This window comes from Mandrillus leucophaeus, unplaced genomic scaffold (assembly GCF_000951045.1).
Source record: "Mandrillus leucophaeus isolate KB7577 unplaced genomic scaffold, Mleu.le_1.0 Scaffold4, whole genome shotgun sequence".
In the NCBI taxonomy this organism is placed as follows: Eukaryota; Metazoa; Chordata; class Mammalia; order Primates; family Cercopithecidae; genus Mandrillus; species Mandrillus leucophaeus.
This window is the reverse complement of record NW_012104253.1, coordinates 1,647,454-1,665,166: the sequence shown is the minus strand read 5'-3', so window position 1 is coordinate 1,665,166 and position 17,713 is coordinate 1,647,454. Positions and strand designations below refer to the sequence as shown.

General features: G+C 43.7%; 1 protein-coding gene across 1 annotated transcript in view; it reads left to right on the top strand.

Annotated features, from left to right (window-relative positions):
- The window catches only part of TECPR2 (tectonin beta-propeller repeat containing 2), a 138,428-nt gene that overhangs the window by 781 nt on the left and 119,934 nt on the right, over window positions 1-17,713 (top strand). Inside the window, exon 2 of the mRNA XM_011991593.1 lies at window positions 12,244-12,534. Within this exon, the coding sequence (XP_011846983.1) occupies window positions 12,316-12,534 (219 nt within the window). The 5' untranslated portion in view covers window positions 12,244-12,315. The remainder of the gene's footprint in view (window positions 1-12,243; window positions 12,535-17,713) is intronic.

The following is a 17,713-nucleotide window of genomic DNA, read 5'->3' as shown; positions in this document are numbered from 1 at the left end:
CTTACGTCCCATGTTGATTATTTGGCCATCGTATGCCAGCCACTGTGCCAGGTTGGCTCTAGGGATGCTGTGGTGAACCAGACAGACCTGGTCACTGCCTCAGGGAGATCATGGTCTGGCCTTTGAACTTTAAAAGAGAGATCTAAGTGCAGGTGTAGGGGACACACAAATTGAATTTTCAGGACTGCCTTGGAAAACCACTGGTGGGGAAGATGGAATGAGGATAACCCTCTTCTGAAGGAGTGACTAGGAAGTAGTTTTTGTTAGGTAGGCATCAGCTATATTATACCCACATGTCTTTTTCAATGGAAGACTGGCATCTACTGGATTTTTTTTCCAATTTTTTCTTAAAGAAGTTACACTTAAGTTTGGGGAGAATCTCTTTTCATACTAGCCTCTCTATGAGTTGAACAAAATGGCTACTGGAACTTAGTAGGAAGAAAAGGAAGGAAACAGGCATCAGGCAGAGGCAGTTGATTGAACTTGGGAAGATGAGGAATAGATCAGGAAAGCGTTATAATAAAAAGCTTTGGTGTCAAGCATGAAGAGATTTCTAGATTCAGTAATGCACAGAGAGCTCAGTAAAGTTAGAAGGGAGTAGTTGATGGCTTTGTGAATTGCTAAGGTAGAAGGGAGCTGTTACTCAAGATGTGTATTCAGTTTAAAATGAATGTATTCTTTGGACCTGGACATAAGAGTTCCACCGAATTTTTGCCACTATTTTATATTTAGGGCTATCATACTTGGGTGAATCTAGCACAGTGCTTTGAGAGAGAGATTCATTCAACAAACATGTATTGAGCATTGATTGTACCATACTCTTTATTGGTCTTTTTAAGCACCACAAAGTATATAGACTAGAAGAACATAGACAAAGATGACAAAGAGTCCATTGAAGGGGAGAGAAAACAGACAATGATGGTGCTGTGTAATAACTGCCGTCATGGAGTTCTATGAAAGTAGAGAAAGACCAACCAAATATCTGAGGGAATCTATGAAGGCTTCCTGGTGGAGGAGGACTAGTTCTTACAGGGTACATATGAGGGAAAAGGGGAGAGGGGAAAGGGACTTCGTTCTACAGAGACATATAGGTTGTGGTGTGTGCAGAGACTGTGATGGAAAGCTGATGGATGGACAAACAAAATGTGCCCTGTCCATACAATGGAAGCCTGTTCAGCAATGAAAGGGAACGAAGTACCGATTGGTGCTACAACATGGAGGAACCTTGAGAACATTATGCTAAGTTAAAGCAACCAGACACAAAACACCACATAGTATATGATTCCATTTAAATGAAATGTCCAGAATAGGCAAGCTGTAGACAGAGAGGAGATCAGTGGTTGCCCAGGGCTGGGAGAAGAAGCAAGTAGAGGGGTGATTGCTAAGTTAGGAAGTGCACAGTGTGTGGATGAAGAGTGGCCTGAGACGAAGTTAGATATAGACTGTTTTGTCGTAATGTCTACTTTCCATGCTTGTGGTAGGCTTTAGCTTGTGACCATTGGGTAGCTGATGGGGATGGGAGCAAGGAAGTGACAAAATTTTGTCTAGAAGATAAATGATTGCCTCAGTCTCATTACATTCCTCCTTAAGAATTTAATACTTAAATAATTAATAGATGTCGTAGCCAGATTTCAAATGTAGATTCTACAATAGGGATACGAATTGTTGCTTCCTAGGGATTTTGGAGAGAATCCTTAAACCATTAGTGTAGTCAGAGCACTCTGATAACATGGTTTTTGTACTGCTAAGAGGATGACTTAGACTCTGTATTAGTCCTAGCTCCAGTTTTGAGAAATTGGCCATCAGGGTGGCAGTTGGGTGTTAGCAGTCAGCAGTGAAGCCTAGCTGCACCTTCCAGGGTTATGAGAGTGATGGGGCTGGTGGGGAAAGGAAGCATAGTAACTTGAAGAATGCCGTAGAGTGGTGTTTTGTATTTTTTTAACTGAAATATTCATGACTGAGGAAGCATTATTCATTATATTTTTATTTATTTATTTTTGAGATGGAATAGCACTCTGTTGCCCAGGCTGGAGTGTAGTGGCACGATCTTGGTTCACTGCAGCCTCCACCTCCCAGGTTCAAGTGATTCTCCTGCCTTAGCCTCCCAAGTAGCTGGGATTGTAGGTGTGTACCACCACACTCGGCTAATTTTTGTATTTTTTAGTAGAGATGGGTTTCGCCATGTTGGCCAGACTGGTCTTGAATTCCTGGCCTCAAGGGATCCTCCCACCTCGGCCTCCCAAAGTGCTGGGATTACAGGCGTGAGCCACTGTGCCAAGCCCAGTTTTAAAGATTGGAGTGAGACTATTGTTTTGCAGTAAGACCTGAAGTTAACAAATCTTTACCGAGCGTCTACTCTGTGCCAAAGATATTATTAGATACTAGGAGTTACCTTGGTAAGCAAGAGAGAATTCATGTTGCTTACATTCTCATAGAAGAGATGATCTTTAAATGGTTTAGCAAATAAAGCAATTAGAGGTTGTAATGAGAATTATGAAGCATGTGTGATAGAGGAAAGAAGGGACAGTGGGTACTCTTTAAGTGATCTGGTCAGAGAAGGCCTTTTTGTGGTGGTGATATTTAAGCTAGACCCCATGGTTGAGAAGAAGCCAGATAAATGAAGTGAGAAGATCATTCATTCTGCATAGAGGAAATAATTATGAAACCTGAGCAGGACAGAGTGGGTCAGTGGAGCTAGAACTTGGAGGACAAGTGGAGATGGGTAGAGAGGTGACGGGGAGCTGCAAAGGGCTTAGACTACATGGGGCATTTGGTTTTTATTCTTGAGCACTGGGGAACAAGTGAGGAGTTTTGAGTAGAATGGGCAGTATGGTCTGATTTCTCTTTGAAGGAACTGATTTTTTCCTTTGTTTTTTGGGGGGTAACAGCTTTATTGAGATATAATTTACATGCCACACAGTTCACACATTTGTATACAATTCCATGGTTTTTACTGTATTCACAGCTATGCAGCCATCACTATGTCAATTTTAGAACTTTCTCATCACCCTAAAAGGAAACTCCGTACCCCTCAGCAGTACACCCTAACCCATTCTTCTCCCAGCCCTGGGCAACCACTGACTTACTTTCTATCTATAGCTTGCCTATTCTGGACGTTTCGTATACGTGGAATCATATACTATGTGGTGTTTTGTGTCTGGTTGCTTTCATTTAGCATAATGTTCTCAGGATTCCTCCATGTTGTAGCATGAATCAGTACTTCACTCCTTTTTATTGCTGAACAGGCTTCCATTGTGTGGATAGACCACATTTTGTTTGTCTATTCATCAGCTGATGGACAGTTAGGTTGTTTTGACATTTTGGCTATTATGAGTGGTGATATTATGAACATTTATCTACAAATCCTTTGTAGACGTGTTATCATTTCTATTGAGCATAAACCTAAGAATATAATTTCTAGGTCGTATGATAACTCTGTGTTTAACCTTTTGAAGAACCACTGACTGGTGGCTGCACCATTTTATTTTTCACCAGCAATGTATACAGTTTTCTCCACATCCTTGCTAACACATGTTCTGTGTTTTTTTAGTAGCCATCCTAGTAGGTGTGAAGTGGTATCTCCTTGTGGTTTTGATTTACATTTCCCTAATGATTAATGATGCTGAGCATATTTTCGTGTGCTTATTGGCCCTTTTTTTTTTTTTTTTTTTTTTGAAATAGAGTCTCGCTCTGTCGCCCAGGCTGGAGTGCAGTGGTGTGATCTTGGCTCACTACGACCTCCACCTCCTGGATTCAAGTGATTCTCGTTTCTTCGGCCTCCTGAGTAGCTGGGATTACAGACATGCGCCACTATGCCAGCCTAATTTTTGTGTTTTTAGTAGAGACGGGGTTTCACCATATTGGCCATGCTGGTCTCGAACTCTCAACCTCAGGTGATCCACCTGCCTTGGCCTCCCAAAGTGCTGGGATTATAGATGTGAGCCACTGCGCCCAGCCTTACTGGGCATTTGTGTGTCTTCTTCGGAGAAATGTTTCTTAGACCTTGCCCATTGTAAAATTGTCTTTAGTTGTTGTTTTGAGATGAAGTCTTGCTGTGTTGATCAGGCTGGTCTCAAATTCCTGGGTTCAAGCGATCTTCCCACCCAGCTTCCCAAGTAGCTGAGACTAGCCACATGACACTGCACCCAGCTTTTAAAATTGTCTTTTATTATTGAGTTTTAAGAGCTCTTTATATATTCTGGGTAAAACCTCTTATCAGATATATAACCAGCAGATATTTTCTTCCATTTTGTGGGTTGTCTTTTTTTTTTTTTTAATTTCAGTCAGTGTTGTGGATTAGATGTATTTTTACTTTCTTGATGGTGCCCTTTGGAACACAAGCGCTTTTCATTTCAGTGAAGTCAAACAGCTAATTTTGACAGCTGAATGAGCCTGGCTTCTGGGGGCAGGCATGGAAGACCATGGCAGCAGTGTAGGCGAGGGATATGATAGCTTCTACTGTGGCATGGCCACAGAGTTGGTGAGGAGGCGCCAGGCTTGAGGGAGGCTTGGAGATAGGGCTGATGGACTGAGTTGAGAGATTGTTGTACGGGTGAGGGAAACAGAGGAATTGAGGGTGAATACTGGGATTTCAGCTTGAACAACACTTTTGATTCAAAATGTGGTTATGCTGTTACCTGCCAGACAATTGTGACAGTTTCTAGTACCCACTGGAGCCTAGTAAGGGCAGCCGTGCGCTCCCTCCCTGGGTTCTGAAGTTGCTTTTGGTAGGATTATCACTGAGTGTGCCAAGGAGATGGCCAGGGATTCTGACCTTTTGTAATACCCACTAAGACTTCCTAAGCCACCACAAATAAACGTATTATCGGAGTAGAATAGTGCACCTGCTCTGCAAATGCACTTTTGAGGTAAATCCCTTGACTCCATTCTAGCTAGACCACAGTCTCCAAGCCCTTGCTGTGTAGAGACTGCGAGCGGTCAGTGGATAGCATCAAATCAAGCGGATGGATTCTTGAAAGTTAAATGTCATAATTTTGACAGAGCTACTATAAGGAAAATTATTTTTATGTTAAAAAATTTTTATTGATTGATTGATTTGAGGTAGAGTCTTGCTCTTTCGCCCAGGCTGGAGTGCAGTGGCTCGATCATGGCTCACGGCAGCCTCGAACTCCCGGGCTCAGTGGATCCTCCAGGTTCAGTCGATTCTCCGGACTCAATCGATTCTCGTGCCTCAGCCTCCTGAGTAGATGGGACTACGGGCATGCACCACCACACCTGGCTAATTTTTTGTATTTTTTGTAGAGACAGAGTTTCGTCATGTTGCCCAGGCTGGTGTCAAACCTCTGGGCTCGGCCCAGCACAGTGGCTCACGCCTGTAATCCCAGCACTTTGGGAGGCCAAGGTGGGCAGATCACAAGGTCAGGAGATCGAGACCATCCTGGCTAACACAGTGAAACCCCAGCTCTACTAAAAAAAAAAAAAAAATACAAAAATTAGCTGGGCGTGGGGGTGGGCGCCTGTAGTCCCAGCTGCTCTAGGGGCTGAGGCAGGAGAATGGCTTGAAACCTGGAGGCGGAGCTTGCAGTGAGCTGAGATCGCACCACTGCGCTCCAGCCTGGGTGACAGAGCGAGACTCCATCTCAAAAATAAATAAATAAACAAACAAACCAACCCCTGGGCTCAAGTGATCTGCCCACCTTTTTTTTTGAGATGGAGTTTCGTTCTTGTTGCTGAGACTGGAGTGCAATGGTGCAATCTCGGTTCACTGGAGCCTCTGCCTTCTGGGTTCAAGCGATTCTCCTGCCTCAGTCTCCTGAGAAGTTGGGATTACAGGCACCTGCCACCACACCCAACTAATTTTTGTGTTTTAGTAGAGACGGGGTTTCACCAAGTTGGTCATGCTGGTCTCAAACTCCTGACTTCAGATGATCCACCTACCTTGGCCTCCCAAAGTGCTGGGATTACAGGCATAAACCACCACACCCGGCCGGTAATGAGATTTTTAAAGGAGGAAATAACATTAGGCAATACTTATTGGTGAAGAGCTCAGCACTTCCGCTTGCTTGCTAGGAGATCTCATCAGCTAAAGCAGATACGAAAGTGCCTTCTAGAGATAGGGAGTAGAAGATGTGAAGGCCAGGACGTGAGAGGTCAGGCCTGTTGTAATTAGAAGCAGTTCAGTGTGGCTGGAGGACAGGTGAGAGATCCTGGGGTGGCAGAGGCCAGATCACCAAGGTTCTTGTAAGCCAGCGACACTTGGGCTTTAGCAGGAGGAGGATGGGGACCACTGCAGAGTGTTAAATAAGGGAGTGATGACATCAGCTTTGCACATCAGGAAAATCCCTCTGTTTGCCATGTGGATGGGGGAAGGGAGAGGCGGGCAGACGAGCTAGGCACCAGACAGAGCTGTAGGTGAAAGGCAGTGGTGGCCCGAGTTAGGGGTGACACACTGGAGTGTGCGGGAGATGTACCGAATTGAGAATTGGGGGCATGGAGAGGAGAGGAGGAGGGATTAGGGATGATGCCCCTTTTCTGGCGTGGACAGCATGGCCCAAGCAGCTGGTAGAAGATACAAGGTAGGTAAGTGTTTTTGACATTGTTCATTTACTCTGTGTTTATAGCTAGGATGTATGTTTACTAATCCCATTTCAGATGGTAAATGGAGATCTAGAGAGGTTAAGCAATTTTTCCAGGGTGCCTCAGGTAATTTTAGGAGTACTGGGATTTGAACTCAGGTCTTTTTCACTTCAGTATCATTAGCCACTCATTGTACAGTTCTTCCCCAGTGGAAAGAGGGTCAGTTCTGTGGCTGTGGGTCTGAGACCTGGGGGTTGGGCGGGGTGGAACATGGACTTGGATGAAAATTGGATAAGGAGGAGGAGCAGAAAGTCTTAGCAGAAATGTTTGTTGAGTCTGCATTGTTTTTCCCAAACCTAGCACAGGACGGTGAGACAGTGGCTCTTCCTCAGCCCATCCTAGACACTCTTTCTGCCAGGAGGACAGTTTTGCTGGGAACTGGCCTCAGCCTGCTCCTCCTATCTGAATGGTGGGTGAAGGACAGGCAAGCCTGGTGCTAAGCCCATCCAGAGGCCCCCAGATAGGGAAATAGCTTGAATTCTCTTGTGCCTGCTGGGGTCTTCCTGGGCAACTGGCCCCCAGATGTGGCTGTCCTGACTCATCTGGGTGCTGTGGCTTACAGGCCTCTAGATGTCCTTTGGAAAAGCATACGTGAGGCATAAATTGATATGAACATTCTTCAAGGCAGTTTGGCAATACATTTTTTTTAAAATTCAACATTTTCACCTCCTGAAGTGTACTCCAAGAATATGCTTGGATATGTGTCTGTCGTTTATGATGGTGAAATTAAAATCTTTTGGTTGAGAAAATTTTGGTTTATCCATACAGTGTATCCTCTGCAGTTTTTCTGTGTAGTATAGTCACTAAAAATCACATTCTAGGGGAATGTTTAATGACATGGAAGATACTTAGGATTTATTAAGTGAAAAAGTCTGCGAGTGTTCATATATGTTTATATATATGTGTATGTGTAGCTATCTATGTATATGGCATATCTCAGTATGATGAGATTGTGACTTTTCTTTACTTCTTTGTCCTTTTATTTTGAGACAGGGTCTCACTCTGTCACCTAGGCTGAAGTACAGTGGTATAATCAGCTCACTGCAGCCTTGATCTCCTGGGCTCAAGCGATTCTCTGTGTACCACCATACCTGGCTAATTTTTGTATTTTTTGTAGAGTCAGGGTCTTGCTATGTTTCCCAGGCTGGTCTCAAATTTCTGGCTTCAAGTGATCTACCCGTCTTGGCCTCCCAAAGTGCTGGCATTATTACAGGTGTGACCCACCGCACCCAGCCTTCTCTCCTCTCCTCTCCTCTCTTCTCCTCTCTTCTTCTTTTCTTTTTTTTTTGAGATGGAGTTTCACTCTTGTTGACCAGGCTGGAGTGCAGTGGCACGATCTCGGCTTACCGCAAACTCTGTCTTCTGGGTTCAAGTGATTCTCCTGCCTCAGCCTCCCGAGTAGCTGGGATTACAGGCATGCGCCACCGCGCCCGGCTAATTTTGTATTTTTAGTAGAGACGGGGTTTCTCCTTGTTGGTCAGGCTGGTCTTGAACTCTCAACCTCAGGTGATCCTCCCCCCTCAGCCTCCCAAAGTGCTGGGGTTCACAGGTGTGAGCCACCGTGCCCGGCCTTCTTTGTGCTTTTCTGTATTAACAAATTTTTGAGACCGGGCATGGTGGTTCACACCTGTAATCCCAGCACTTTGGGAGGCCAAGGTGGGTGGATCACCTGAGGTCGGGAGTTCAAGACCAGTATGATCAACATGGTGAAACCCTATCTCTACTAAAAATACAAAAATTAGCCAGGCGTAGTGGCGGGCACCTATAATCCCAGCTACTTGGGAGGCTGAGGCACAAGAATCGCTTGAACCTGGGAGGCGGAGGTTGCAGTGGGCCAAGATCATGCCACTGCACTCCAGCCTGGGCGACAGAGTGAGTCTCAGGGGAAAAAAAGCAAATTTTTGATAGTGAGCATTTATAACTGTTATAAAAAGTTAAATAAATTATGGCACATCAATGTGTGTATGAGTGTGTATGTATGCACTCTTTAAGGAAACAAAGCCTTTACTATTTCTGTGCCTTGGAAAGAAGAATGAGAAATTTCCACACCCATGAAGTGGAGGAACATTCATGTCTAATGTTTGGGGATTGCAGGAAAAAAAAAATGGAAGTAACTATGATACCTACTTCTTGGTCTTTTTTTTTTTTTTTTTCCTCTCTTTTTGGTGAGGATTTAATGGGTTCATGTGCTAAGAACAGTTTGTATTAAGTGCAGACAGTTTTCAACTTACAAGGTTTCAACTTACTATTTTTTGACTTTAAGATTGAACGAAAACGATACCATTCAGTAGAAACTGTATTTCAAGTAACCATACAACCATTCTGTTTTTCACTTTCAATATGGTATTAAATAAATTACATGAGATATTCAACACTTTATGATAAAATAGGCTTTGGTTACGTGATTTTGCCCAGCTCTAGGCTACCGTAAGTATTCTAATCACATTTAAGTTAGGCTAGACTAAGCTAAGATGTTTGGCAGGTTAGGTGCATTAAATGTATTTTTACTTATATTTTCAGCTTAGGATGGTTTTATTGGGACATAACCCCATTGTAAGTTGAGAAGCATCTGTAAAAACATTAGCTATTCCCATTATTATTACTGCAAAAGAGGGTAGATTGGGTTCATAAGTATCACAGAGGAATGCAATTATTATTATTATTATTATTATTAATTTACCTTTAAGAAAGTTCTCATACATGGATATATTCTGTCTTCCTACTTCACTGTATTGGCTATTATGACTATCAGATGAAATATAGGAATCTAAGGCCGGGCGCAGTGGCTCACGCCTGTAATCCCAGCACTTTGGGAGGCTCCAGTGGGCAGATCATGGCGTCAGGAGTTTGAGACCAGCCTGGCCAATGTGGTGAAACCCCCGTCTCTACTAAAAAATACAAAAATTAGCCAGGCGTGGTGGCACACGCCTGTAATCCCAGCTACTTGGGAGACTGAGGCAGAAGAATTGCTTGAACCCAGGAGGCAAATGTTGCAGTGAGCCAAGATGATGCCACTGCACTCCAGCCTGGGAGACAGAGCAAGACTCCGTCTCAAAAAAAAAGAAAGAAAGAAAGAAATAGAATCTGAAAATGCTTGGAAAACTGGATATGCTGTACAGGTTTAGGGAATTATTATCCCAGCATTGAATCAGGGCCACATTGAAGACAAGATGATGTTTTGCTGCTCTTCCATTCCATGTTGTAGAATTTTATATTTAATGTTTTTTCTTTTGCTCTACACTTTCAGAGAAACTTCTCTAGTAATGAACTAGAAGTGACCCCAGAAAGCACAGCCTTTGTTCTTCCGTTCTTGTCATTCATTCCTTCCTTGCAAATTTTCCTTTTATTTATTTATTCATTTAAGAGACAGTGTTTCACTCTGTCACTCAGGCTAGAGTGCAGTGACACAGTCATAGCTCACTGCAGCCTCAAATTCCTAGGCTCAAGTGATCTTCCTGGCTGAGTGCAGTGGCTCATACCTGTAATCCCAGCACTTGGGGAAGCCAAGGAGGAAGGATCACTTGAGCCCAGGAGTTGGAGACCAGCCTAGGCAACATAGTGAAACCCTCTTTTATAAAATGAAATATTTGTTTTAAAAACGTGATCTTCCCACTTCAGCCTCATGAGTAGTTAGGACTAAAGGCATGCAGCACCATGCCTGACTAATTTTTTAAAATATTTTTTGTTGAGGTGGGAGTCTTGCTATGTTGCCCAGGCTGCTTGTGAACTCCTGGTCTCAAGCAGTTCTCCCACCTTGGCCCCCTAAAGCACTAGGATTACAGGCATAAGCCACTGTTCCTGGGCCAAATTTTCCTATTTCATCATTAATTCATTTATTCAACAAATGCTTGCTGAATGCCTGTGATGTGCCTAGCCCTTTTCTCTGCGGGGGGAAGAAGGGTGAGTGAGGCAGATATGGGCTCTGCTATTATGGGCCTTACAGACTAGTGTGTGTGTGTTGCGGTGGCAGGCAGGCAGATACCCAGTCAGAGAAAAGAAAGGAGATGTGTGGATAGGCTGGGCACAGGACTATGGGCACCCTGTAGTCCAAGCACGTTGGGAGGCTGAGACGAGAGGATCCCTTGAGCCCAGGAGCTTGAGGCTGATTGATACCAGCCTGGGCAACATAGCAAGACCTCATCTCTACAAAAAAAGTTAAAAAATTAGCCAGGCGTGGTGGCATATTCCTGTAGTCCCCGCTACGTGGGAGGTGGAGGCAGGAGGTTCACTTGAGCCCAGGAGTTTGAGGCTTCAGTGAGCCATTATCTTGCTATTGCTCTCCAGCCTGGGTCACAGCGAGGCTGTGTCTCAAAAAAAAAAAAAAAAAAAAAAAAGGAAGAAGAAGAAGAAGAAAGGGACTGTGTAGAGAAAGTAAAACAGGGGGAGATGACAGAGAGAGAACTCAGTGGAGGGAGGAGCAGTCAAGTATGGCTCATGAAAGAGGGCACAGTTGAGAAGGAGGAAAAACTCAGTAGAGACAGAATATTCCAAGTGGACGGAACAGCCAATGCAAGGGCCCCGGGGTGAGAACGAGCTGGATGAATTTGATCAGAAGAGGGATTGGAAGTTGGTCAGTCCACTCTGTAGAAATAGAAAACGCACAGTTCAAAGAGACCATAAATCCATGATGCAAGAAGTTTCTATGAGAGAAGCTTGGGAGTCTCCTTAGAACCTGAAGAGCTAAAATATCCCTCCAGGTGTAATCAGGTACAGAGCATCTACCTGGGCTGTTACAACCTGCCTGTCAGAGCTATGACTGTGCTGTTGGCAAGAGCCTAGGACTGCAGGGAAAAGACCGAGAGTCGAGTCTCGGCTGTTTGATCTTGAGTGAGGCTCATGACCCTCTGGCCCTCAGTCCCTTCTTCTAAAAGTTGGGGATGTTGCTACCTGCCTTATAAGGTAGGGTGAGGATTAAATGAGTGAGTGAGCACTTTGTGAAAGATGGCGTGCATGGAAGGGTTGCATATCTTTAGTAAGGGAAGCTTTGAAGCCAAAGTGCCAGGTGGGTGGGTCTCCATGTGGAACAGAGTGAGATGCTGTGTGGCTGGACTCTGAGTGCTGGGGAGGCTGTGGGCATCTAGCCAGGCCAGGGCGCCTGTTCTTCACCACCTCATTAACACAGCCAGCATATCTGCGTCTGAGATTGGCCCACTGTTCTCCTACTAGAGTGTCTTTCCTGTTTCTCTTTTCCATATCCTGTCCAACCTGGTGGGCGCCATAGTTCAGGATGTGTTGGGTGAAGCCCTGTCTACATTCACTCTAATGCCCACTGATCTCTCTCTCTTCTCGTGGAGACCCACAAATTATCACCTCATTACTTGTGGATTTGTGTCTTTTCACTGTTTCATCTGCCTCCCTGTCTAGATCATAAGCTACTCGGGAGTAAGAACTGTTTTGTTTTTTGTATTCTTGCCACTCCTCCGTGGCATTCACTACAACATAAATCATAGAGGTCAGAACATACTGAAGTGCATATTGAGTTCAAATGCTCAAAAGTGATCTTCATGACACCCGTTTACTTTCTCTATTTACTTAATCTCCAGCTATAATGTTTACCTGCCTAAAAGTTCCATGTTCCCATTATTAAACATACTTCTCTTTTGCCATGACTAGGTATTGAAAGGATTGTAATGCTTTGTTCTGTAGCCCCCAGGTTTCCCTAGATGACAAATAAACATTTCTTTTCCTGCGTGAAGATCGTCTGTGGAAACCTTGGCCATGGCATCGATATCAGAGCCTGTTACATTCAGAGAGTTCTGCCCGTTGTACTATCTCCTCAATGCCATTCCGACAAAGATCCAGAAGGGTTTCCGCTCTATCGTGGTCTATCTCACGGCCCTCGACACCAACGGGGACTACATCGCAGTGGGCAGCAGCATCGGCATGCTCTATCTGTACTGCCGGCACCTCAACCAGATGAGGAAGTACAACTTCGAGGTGAGCCTTGCTTTGCTTTTCACCCGAGGAGGCACGAGCTATAGCTGACGCTTAACATGCTTGTGTTCTAGGATGAGATAATTTACTTCTGATTTGCCAGAATATGGCCGTAATACCTCACTCAAACAATACTTTAAAACTATCTTTAGCTGAAGTGGAATATAACTAAAAACATTGGTGTTTTTAACTTTTTCCTGCCTCCAAAAATCTAACATCACTTTATTTGTTTATTTGAGACAGAGTCTCGCTCTGTTGTCCGGCCTGGAGTGCAGTGGGACAGTCACAGCTCATTGTAGTCTCAAACTCCTGGATTCAGGTGATCCTTTTGCTTCAGCTTCCTGAGTAGCTAGGACCACAGGAATGACTGCCACAGCCAGCTAATTTTTGTTTTGTCTGTAGAGACATGGTTTCACTATGTTGCCCAGGCTGGTCTTGAACTCCTCGGCTCAAGCAGTCCTCCCACCTTGGCCTCCCAAAATGCTCGGATTACAGGTATGAGCCACCACACCTGGCCTAACATCACTTTAAAGGAGAACACCACCTGAGGTCAGGAGTTCAAGACCAGCCTTGACCAATATGGTGAAACCCCATCTCTACTAAAAATATAAAAATTAGCTGGGTGTGATGGCATGCACCTGTAGTCCCAGCTACTCAGGAGGCTGAAACAGGAGAATTGCTTGAACCTGGGAGGTGGAGGTTGCAGTGAGCCAAGATCACACCACTGCACTCCAGCCTGGATGACACTGTGAGACTCCATCTTAAAAAAAAAAAGAGAACATTTTAGTATTTAAAACTTACTATAACACTTTGAAAGCAGACATTTTTTTTCCTGAGTGTTTACAGGAGCAGGCACATGCCTGTTTTTCAAAGTTTTGAATAATCTCTAGTTCTTCTCTTGAAATTATTATGAGAAAAGTATTTATATGAATATTGGCTCATTGCCAGAATATGCACCTCTTAGCGGAGGTCTCTTCTATAGCGCTGGGATCCTGACCAATCTGTTTCTGCAGTGCTGTGGACTCAGGCATTTCTGTGTATTGTAGATATTGGTGGAGATGTTATTTGACCGTGTTGTGGCTGGCACCAACTATTGGTGAACTGTAATGTAATTCACCCGTTTAGTCAGTATCTGTAGTTTATTGAGTACATCACTTTTGTGAGAGACTCAAAGTTGACTGAGTTGTGGCTTCTACCACGTGGGACTCTATTCTGTCTGTGGTTAGGGGGCTTTTATGGACCAAGATACAGCTTTCGTGTCTGAGAGAAATGTTTACAGATACTTGTGTTTTAATCAATATTCAATATATTAAAGTTTTAAAACTTAATTAACTTAAGCTTCTGTGCTCATTTTAAAATAATAAAAATGGTTGGTACACGTACAGCCCTTTCTATGTGTCAGACATTATTCTTTAAAAATATCTTTTTTAAATTTTTTAAAAAATTATTTTTTCCTTCTTGCTGTTTCTTGGACAGACGTATATTAACTCATTTTATCCTCACAAAAACTCTCTGAGGCAGATGTTATTATTATCTTCCTCATTTACTAAGGAGACAGCTGGTGGAGAGAGGGTAGGTGACTTGCCTGAGGTTGGCTGGTAGTAAATGGCAGCACCGTCATGTGAACTTGGGCAGACTGTCTCTAGGGTCTGTATTAATTTTGGGGGGTTTTTTTGGTGTTTTTTTTGTTGTTGTTGAGACAGTTTCACTCTTGTTGCCCAGGCTGGAGTGCAATGGCATGATCTCGGCTCACTGCAACTTCCACCTCCCAGGTTCGAGCAATTTTCCTGCCTCAGCCTCCAGAGCGGCTGAGATTACAGGCACCCGCTATCGCACCCAGCTAATTTTTGTATTTTTAGTAGAGACGGTGTTTCACCATGTTGGCCAGGCTGGTCTCGAACTCCTGACGTCAGGTGATCCATCTGCCTCAGCTTCCCAAAGTGCTGCGATTATAGGCGTGAGCCACCACACCTGGCTGTGTATTAATATTTTTTGTATAAAAATTAGAACTACTGCTATTTCTTCTCTTTGAGTAATAGCTCACGGATTTGACTGATCAATTTCCCCAAACATTTAAAACCATTACATAATCTTTCAAACTGTAGTTATGAGTTTAATATGTCTGAAATCTCTCAAATGCTTCAAACACTTATAAGGAAGACTTGTGAATCCAGCGATGAATCCCAACAAGATAAATCAAAGAAATCCATGCCCAGAGGCATCATAGTCAAACTGCTAAATATAAAAATCTTAAAAATAGCCAGAGAAAAATGACTTATTACCCGTAGAGGAACAATGATTTAAATGACTGTGGATTTCTCATCAGAAGCTGTATTAGCCCGTTCTCACGCTGCTATGAAGAAATACCCAAGCCTCTATAATTTGTAAAGGAAAGAGGTTTTATTGACTCACAGTTGCGCATGCCTGGGGAGGCCTCAGGAAACGTACAGTCATGGTGGAAGGCACCTCTTCACAGGGCTCACTGTCATGAGAACAGGATGGGGGAAACCGTACCCATTATTCAATTATCTCTACGTGGTCCCTCCTACGACATGTGGGGGTTATGGGAACTACAGTTCAAGGTGAAATTTGGGTGAGGACACAGCCAAACCGTATCAGAAACCACGGAAGCTGGAAGACAGTAGCATTTTTTTGGTTTTTTGTTTTTGTTTTGTTTTGAGATGGAGTCTCGCTCTGTTGCCCAGGCTGGAGTGCAGTGGTGCGATCTCGGCTCACTGCAACCTCCACCTCCCGAGTTCAAGCAATTCTCATGCCTCAGTCTCCCAAGTAGCTGGGAATACAAGCGCTTGCCACCACACCTGGCTAATTTTTTTGTATTTTAAGTGGAGAGGGGGTTTCACCGTGTTCGCCAGGATGGTCTCGATCTCCTAACCTCATGATCCACCTGCCTCAGCCTCCCAAAATGCTGGGATTACAGGCGTGAGCCACCGCATCTGGCTTTTGTTTGTTTGTTTGTTTTTGGAAGAGTTTTGCTCTTGTTGCCTAGGCTGGAGCGCAGTGACACGATTTCGGCTCACTGCAACCTCCGCCTCCTGGGTTCAAACAATTCTCCTGCCTCACCCTCCGTAGTAGCTGGGATTACAGGCACATGCCACCATGCTCAGCTAATTTTTCTAGTTTTAGTAGAGATGGGGTTTCACCATGTTGTTCAGGCTGGTCTCAAACTCCTGATGTCAGGTGATCCACTCCCCTCGGCCTCCCAAGATGCTGGGATTACAGCTATGAGCCATCGCGCCCAGCCGGTAGTAGCGCATTTTTAAAGTGCTGAGAGGCCAGGCATGGTGGCTCACACCTGTAATTCCAGAACTTTGGGAGGCTGAGGCAGGTGGATCACTTGAGGTCGGGAGTTCGAGACCAACCTGGCCAACATGGTGAGAGCCCCATCTCCACTAAAAATACAAAAATTAGCTGGGTGTGGTGGCTCATGCCTGTAATCCCAGCTACTCAGAAGGCTGAGGCATGAGAATCGCTTGAATCCGGGAGGCAGAGGCTGCAGTGAGCTAAGATCATGCCACTGCACTCCAGCCTGGGCGACAGAGTGAGACTCCATCTGAAAAATAAAATAAAGTTCTGAGAGAATTGTCAACCCAGAATTCTTTACTCAGTGAACATACCTATCAAGAAAGAAGGTGAAGTGAAAGTATTATCAGATGAAGGAAAACTTAAGAGGGTTCGTTGCCAGCCGACCTGCTCTAAAGTCATTGCTAAATGAAGTTCTTTAGACAGAAGGGAACTCTGTACATCAAGAATGAAGAATAGTAAATACCTGGGGAATAAATACAATAGATGATTTTTCCCGTTGAGTTCTTTAAAATATATTTGACAGTTGAAAACAAAAATTATAACTGATCAAGTTTTAACGGTTGTAGATGTAGTAATATCTAAGACAAGTAGAACATAAGTAAGGGAGAGTAAGGTACCCTACACATTTGTACATTCTTCTTGAAGAGGTACAATGTTGATTCTAAGTAGATTTTGAAAAATTACGTATTTATGTGTTGTAATCCCTAGAGCAACTACTCTACGATGAGGTAGATGTATCAAAATGAAATTCCAAAAAACGTTGAAACAACTCAGAGGAGAGCAGGAAAGGGGAAGCAGGAAGGTAAAACAGAAAGAACAGACAAAACAAATAAAACGATAACCTAAATCAAAATATACCAATAGTTCCGTTAGATGCAAATGATCTAAATACGTCTATTAAAAGACAGAAATTGTCAGGATAGGTATAAAATGATGAACCAACTGTATGTTGTCTGTAAGAAATTCAATTCAGATATAATGATACAGGTAGGCTGAAAGTAAAAAGATGGAAGAAGATACCTCATGTTAACACTAATCAATGGAAAATTGGAGTGGCAGCCTGGCACAGTGGCTCATGCCTGTAATACCAGCACTTTGGGAGGCTGAGGCGGGTGGATCATGTGACGTCAAGAGTTCGAGACCAGCCTGGCCAACATGGTGAAACGCCACCTCTACTCAAAATACAAAAATTAGCCAGGCATGGTGGCAGACTCATGTAATCCCAGCTACTCAGGAGGCTGAGGCGGAGAATTGCTTGAACCTGGGAGGCAGAGGTTGCAGTGAGCCAAGATCGTGCCATTGCACTCCAGCCTGGGCAATAAGAGTGAAACTCCGTTTCAAAAAAAAAAGAAAGTTGAAGTGGCTGTATTAATATCAAGGTTTTCTTCTGTGCAAAGAAATAATCAGGGATAAAAAAGACATTACATAATAACAGGTTAGTTCACAAAGAAGACACAGCCATCCTACATGTATTATGTCCCTTAACAACAGAGCTTCACACAATACATGAGGCAGAAATGGACTGATCTGCAATTACATGTGGAGACTTCAATATTCCTCTCTCAATAATGGAAGTAGTAGACAGAGAACCAACAGGATACAGAAGAACTGAGCAACACCATCAGCCAGCTTGGTCTAATTCACATTTATAGAACACTGCCCAACAGCAGCTGAATATACATTCTTTACAAGTGCATGTGGAACATTCATCAATATGGACCATGTCCTGAGTTAGAAAACATACCTCAACACATTTAGACTAGACTAGGCTTTCCAGGCCCTTGTGTTTTACTTTGTTTTTTCATTTTTTTATTAAAATATAATTTACACAAAGTTTCCTTTTTTTTTTTTTTTTTTT